This window comes from Trichechus manatus, unplaced genomic scaffold (assembly GCF_000243295.1).
Source record: "Trichechus manatus latirostris isolate Lorelei unplaced genomic scaffold, TriManLat1.0 scaffold00170, whole genome shotgun sequence".
Classification (NCBI taxonomy): Eukaryota; Metazoa; Chordata; class Mammalia; order Sirenia; family Trichechidae; genus Trichechus; species Trichechus manatus.
In genome coordinates this window covers 4,922,629-4,928,616 of record NW_004444106.1, presented here as the reverse complement: position 1 = coordinate 4,928,616, position 5,988 = coordinate 4,922,629, and the positions used below count along the sequence as shown (strand labels likewise).

Here is a 5,988-nt window from a genome sequence, read left to right as displayed (position 1 = left end):
CTGGACTGCGCTTGGGGGTGGGTAAGGGTGAGGGTGAGGGCGAGCGTGCAGGCTGATGGGGGGTGGTCTTGGGGGAGACGAGCAGGTACTGATGGTGGTAGTCCGGGAGGGCGAGCTAGGGTTCGGCTTCCGAAGGGGGCTGCTGGGCCTGCCACGGGGTAGGCGAGGGGCGGGGGGCTGCGGCTCCGGGTCCGGAGGTGGTGGGGTAACCGAGGACACGACTCCGTTCCTGCCTGGCCTGCAGCGCCCCGGAGCGGGACCTAGCCCAGTGGGCCTGGCAGCTTCGGCCCAGAGCTCCGGCGGGCAGCCAACTCCAGCCCACTCGAGCCGCCCCGGCAGCGGCCCGCCCGGCCCTCCGCAGGCGCAATCAGTGGCGCCACTTCACCGCACCCACGGCTCCCTGCGCGCGGTGCGGGTGGGCAGCAGCCTGGGGATCACCCTCCGCCCAGGGCCCAGTGCCCACCTACCGAGGGATCCTGCCACCCTGCCCGGCCTCTCCGTACCACCCAGCAAGGCCGCGCCTCAAGCGGGGGATGGAAAGTGTCCAGGCCCAGGCTGGGGGCACCGGCCCTCAGTCTCTCATTTGTGTCGGCAGCGTCCGTGCCTCTGTGAGGGGCTAAGAACACCTCTGCCGACCAGCTCTGGGACCTCTGGCTGGTTATTGAGCCTCTCTGAACCTCAGGCTACGCATCTGTTAAACGTACTTAATAATAACACCTACCTCTTGGGGGTGGTGTAAATCATAAATAAGACATTCCATGCGAAGTCGCTTAGTACTTAGGACTCTCCCGGGCTTACACTCTTCACTCTCCCCTCACCCTAAAGTACCTGATGAGCAGAGTGAGCCTCGGAGAGGCTAAGTAAGGGCCCAGGAGTCACTCAGCCAGTGGGATTCCAACCCAGGCTTGCCCTGGGTGCCCGCGGTAGCTGAAGGGGAGGGAGGTGTGGAGTTGCTGGTGCTGACCCAGTTCTGTCCCCTTGGGCAAGTCGTGTTTCTCTTTGGGCTTCAATTTCCACATGCGTTGAATGAGCAGAGATTGCGTTCCGAAAAGGGGGCTTGGAGACTGAGACTAGGGCCTCTCCTGATCTGCAGTCTAGCCACCACCCACCGACACACCCCCACACGCTACACCCCCACGGTCACACCTCTACAGCTTCAGTCTCTCAGGGGCTCCTATCGGTGACTGCTGGCTCTGGCATTTGGATCTGGGCAGAGGGGATCAGGCCAACTGTGGGGAGACTTCCAGGTTCCCCGGATCCTTGGCTTCGAGTACCACAGGGGCCAGCCTGGCCTTCTGAGCTGCGGAAGAAAGGCTCAGGCCAGGGCACATCCCTCCTCTCGGTTGAGGGTGGGCTGGAGATCTGCGGTCTCTCCTTATTCCATGAACATTTTCTTCTTAGAGAAGCTAAGTTTCCTGGGGATCCGCCAAGGCTTCCCCTGGGACCTCTGCAGCCCCATCTCCCCCACACCCTGTCCCTGGTCCTCACATGGTCCCAAGGCTGCTGGGCCCTCGTTCACCTCTTCTCTCACTGACATTTCCCTCCCTGACGCTGCCTCTCTGTCCTGCCTTGGGGACCTCAGCAGCATCTTCCTGTCCCCCTTTAAGTCCCCAGTCCTGCAGAGACCACTGAGTTCACTAGGCCAGTGCTGATGGCTTCTCAGAGGATGACAATGGTCACTAGCTAAGGAAGGCAGGGCCCCAGGACCCCTTAACCACCCCCTCCGCCCTGCCTGGTTCACCTCCCCCCAGCCCAGTATAGATCTGGTGGCTGGATGGGGTTGGGTCCACTCAGAAGCAGACTGGATTGCCAGAGGAGTCTGGTTGGACAGCCTCCAGGCAGGCCCTCCCTGAGCCAGGCACCACCTGGGATTTCCCACATGCAGAACCAAAGAAGGGATCAAGAGGCAGGTGTCCCTCCCTCTCCTGCATCCTTGCAAGTATCCACGCTAATAGAGGGTATTCATCCTGCTTCAAGATCACATTGCCCTCTTGCCACCAGAATCCACCATGTTCCTGTGCAGGCTCGAAGCTTACAAAGCCCTCTCACTCAAGTTGTCTCATGTGGCAAAGACTGCTGGATAGAAGATTGGTGGGTAGGTGAGCATGTGTCTGAGCGGGCCTCTCTGCCTGCCCCTCAAGTGACCAACAGGAAGTAGTTCCTGGTACCCTTGTTGCAGAAGAGAAGTGGGAGGAAGTCACTGTGGGCAGGTGTGAGGTGGGCTCCCCCCAATAAAAGTCTATCTGTGGAAGGAGGGCATCAGGCCCCCACCCTCAGGCCATCTCAGGGATCCCTGTCAGAGGGATGTCAGGTCAGACCACAGGGACCTTTCTGGGATTGAGACTCCTGCCATGACCACATCCTGCCCCGGGAGCCCTTGCTGCTGTCCAAGAATGTGGAGACATTTGAGTGCGGAGCATCCTGAGCCCACCAAGCCCTTGGTCCTGCCTGCCCAGCCCCTGGTGGCCCTCAGTGAGATCTGCAGAGCTAGGAAGGCCCCCTGCCTTGGCACTGCTGCTCCAGCCCCAAAGGCCTAGAAAAAACCATCCGGGGGGTGGGGAAAGATGGCTGAAATTGGGACTCTCTGCCCTCTCCTTGGGCCCTCACGCTGAGGTCCCCTCTCACCTGGGTCTAATTTGGCCCTTGCCTCCCAGGGGTTGAACTTGCCTCTAACCTCTTATCCACACCTTACCCCCCTACATAACAAAAAAGCACAGCCAAGGCCCAAATCAGACAAACCATTTTGCTGACTTAATTTTGAGGGCTGGGGAAGTGTTCAAAACAGGAAACAACTTGGGATGGGCTGCTGTCATATCACAAGCACACACGTGCACACACTGACCACATCCGCAGCAAGTGGGCTCTGGTTGTGTATGCGTGGTGACACGTCATGGAGACTAAGAGTAAAACATGATGTGCAAAAATGTCAGGAGCCCAGGAACAAGACTCCCACCAGATGGCAAGTTCCAGAGGCCTGGGAGACAAGGAAAGCCGGGTGGACTTGGGGCCTCCCTTATTGAACTAAGCGTTCCTCCGTGGCTTGGGCTCCAGAGGGTCAGGGAATGGGATGAGGTTGGGGCTACCTGGGCCAGAGTGAGGAGGGCTCCCTCCTGCCTGAGCATAGAGTACATTCTCAACAGAGATGAAACTGCTGTGGGCGGACGCAGGCAGGGGTGCCCAGGGGGCCAGTGCCTGGGTCTGGGATGTGGTGGGAATGGGGAGCGGTGGCCACCGGGAGAGTTGCTGGTGGTGGTGGGCCATCTCCAGGGCTGCTGGGCAGAAGTAGTTAGTGTTGACGGTGGTGTAGGGGATGTGGAGGGAGGCCCGGGAGGTCTGGCCAGCAGGCTGCAGGAGTAATAGGGAAAGAGGGACAAGTGAGACTCCCCCTAGCTCATAAACCCCCAACTCCAGCTCCTCTTGCTGCCCGCTCCACACATGACCCCCTGTCCTCACCTGAGCTCGCCTTTGTGTCCAGGGGCTGGTGTGGGGTGGCAGAAGCCTAGGGACAGACCTGGGAGAAAGACAGAGGCAGAGGCAGAGCGTGCGCTAGCTCAGCAGTGTGGGGATTTTGACTGGGGTTGGGGATGGGGCCAGGGCCCAGTCTTACCAATGCCTCTGCTGAAGCAGGTGCAGGAGGAAGATACAACCAAAGAGGAGGACCCCTGAGACCCCAAAGATCCCGGCCAGGTGTGCCCTCAGAATGGAGGCTGGAGTAGGGGCAGGAAGATCTGCCACAGAGAGAGATGCACCAGATGGGCAGCTAGGGTCCATGAGCCCCTCTCTGCCATCCCTAGTCCCTGAATCCTTCCCTTCCCTCCCTGGACCCCTCTCCTCATCAGACCTACCTTGGTCTGTGCTGAGAAGGAGGTTCCCACAGGCCTCCTGGGAGCCCTCAGGGAAGGACACAAACTTGCAGCAAAAGGTGCTGTTGGGACTGGGGCTTTTCCCCTCTGACCCTCCAAGGGTGAGGGAGATGTTGGTTCTGGCTTCCCAGTGGGCCTGATGAGCAGGGGCCCACTGCTGTGTGCCGAAGTCAGGGTGCAGCACAGCCAGCCTGGTCCCTCCGGCAACATCTGGCCCCCCCCAGCTCACAGTCACCAGGGAAATGGAGCCTGATCCCAGGAATCCACAGCGGATAGTGAAGGATGGGACCTTAGTGGCCTCCATCTTAATTTGCACCCACACCTCAGGGGTCCCTGTGGAATACAGAGATAGGAGGGTCTGAGGCTGTGTTTCCACCTCTACCTAGGGTGGCCTCTGCTTCTCTCTGACCCCTCCCCCAGGCTGTGGCCTCCAGCCCAGCCCAGCCCAGCCCAGCCCAGCCTCCCACTCACCAGTACTGAGACAGAGGGTCAGCAGGACCAAGAGTAGAGCCAGGGGCTGGGGCCCAACCATGGCTCCCCTCTGCCCAGGCTCTGGGGCTACTGGGGACAGCACCTGTGTTTCCGTTCTCATCACAGGAAGTTTTCATGTTGGGAGCAGGTGGGGCGGGGACAGCAGCCCAGCCCCGCTTCCTGTTCTCATTGTCACCTGAGAGATGGTGAATGCCGCCAGCAGTCCCCAGGTTACAAATGAGATCCGTTCCTAAGTATGTATTTAAGAATTTGTAGGTAAGTTGGAACAGGTGTGTACAGTTCTTATCTAGCCTTACTTTAGTGCAAGAAAAGGCTCGAAGTCTTTTCGGGGATTTAAAACCTGCATGTGCAACAAGTGAAGGTGATTGTGAGGAAGAATTTCTTATGAGTAGGGGTTGGTTCAATCGTTTCAAAGTGAGGGCAGATTTACATAATATTAAAGGGCAAGTACGGAGTTGAGTTGTATGTAGGACGTTCATAACCCGGGGACTTACTGTTCTGGGTTATTGATCCCCCTCCCTCAGGAAACTTAAAGTGATAGTGACAAGGTTTTCCTTGTCCCCAAAGTCTGTGCTTTTGTGTGAGTAGGGTAGGGCAGGCTCAGGTTCCCTTCACAAGCCGCCTGTGGCCAGCGCAGGCCCTGGAAAGGATGCTGGGATGAGGGAGGGAGAGATGCTGCAGGTGAAGGCTCCAAAGAATCTCCTTCCTGCAGCAAGTGGAGGCACCTGGTTTCTCATGAGGAGCACTTCTCTGAGTCATGCCCCTCATCCAGCTAAGGGGAAAGGATGTGAGGAATTTGGGAAGAGGAAATGTCTGTAAGCAGAGGCCAGCAGGGAGGCTATGGAAGAACTAAGCTCAGCTTGCCCACCACATATTTATTGAGGACACCTGAACTGGCCTTTAAACACCCTCTGTGTCAATGGGAGTCCCTGGGTGGTGCAAACGGTTAAGTGCTCAGCTGCTAACAGAAAGGTTAGTGGTTCAAGTCCACCCAGAGGTGCCTTGGAAGAAAGGCCTAGAGATCTACTAAAAAATTGGCCATTGAAAACCCTATGGAGCACAGTTCTACTCTGACACAGAGCGGGTCGCCATGAGGTTGAATGACTCAACGAATGGCTCAATGGCAGCTGGTACTGGTTATGTGCCAATGAGTCCCATGTTTACCTCTCTGGCCCAAACTACACTCCTGAACTCCAGTCTCAGGTATCCAGCTGCCTACTTGTCATTGACTCAGGGATGCAAACATCACAAACTTGACTTGCCCAAAACTGAGGTCTGCTCCGTCTGCAGCTGTCCCCATCACAGTCGATGGCAACTTTCTTCCAGTTGCTCAGGCCTAGAACATAGTCATCTTTGACTCCTCTTTCACTTCGAACCCATCAGGATATCCTGTGGGCTTTCCCCATCCAGACCAACTGACCACTTCTCCTCACCTCCATTGCCACCTCCTGATTCAAACCATCACCTGGATTTCTGAATTTCTAGCTGGTCTCCCTGCTTCTACCTCTGCCTTCCCTCTGTCCATTCTCAATACAGCAGCCAGCATGATCCTGTCAGGAAACCTGCACCAACTGATCACACCACTCCTTTGCTCACCCCATTCCACTCAGAGCAAAAGCCTCTAAAGGCTCCA

The 5,988-nt window shown here is 57.4% G+C and overlaps 1 protein-coding gene across 2 annotated transcripts; it reads right to left on the bottom strand.

Annotated features, from left to right (window-relative positions):
* Positions 1-657: 657 nt before the first annotated feature.
* Positions 658-4,803, bottom strand: PVRIG (PVR related immunoglobulin domain containing). Of its 2 annotated transcripts, XM_004386787.2 has the most exons (5): positions 4,335-4,803; positions 3,846-4,196; positions 3,608-3,728; positions 3,454-3,511; positions 658-3,345 (listed from the first exon to the last, which is right to left on the bottom strand). In XM_004386787.2, exons 1-5 carry the CDS (start codon positions 4,453-4,455, stop codon positions 3,022-3,024), a joined length of 975 nt encoding a protein of 324 aa, XP_004386844.1. In that variant the 5' UTR covers positions 4,456-4,803; the 3' UTR covers positions 658-3,021. The 2 variants fall into 2 exon arrangements, with proteins under 2 accessions (XP_004386844.1, XP_023596850.1); XM_023741082.1 differs by having other exon boundaries at positions 3,608-4,196.
* Positions 4,804-5,988: the final 1,185 nt, after the last annotated feature.

What these genes read in the sequence shown, in the direction of transcription:
- PVRIG (XM_023741082.1), bottom strand. Translation starts at nt 4,455, where the DNA reads ATGAGAACGGAAACACAGGTGCTGTCCCCAGTAGCCCCAGAGCCTGGG. An exon ending in GACCCTCTGTCTCAGTACTG is followed by an intron (nt 4,197 to 4,334) that starts GTGAGTGGGAGG and finishes TGTATTCCACAG; the next exon opens with GGACCCCTGAGGTGTGGGTG. An exon ending in CTGCTTCAGCAGAGGCATTG is followed by an intron (nt 3,512 to 3,607) that starts GTAAGACTGGGC and finishes TCTTTCTCCCAG; the next exon opens with GTCTGTCCCTAGGCTTCTGC.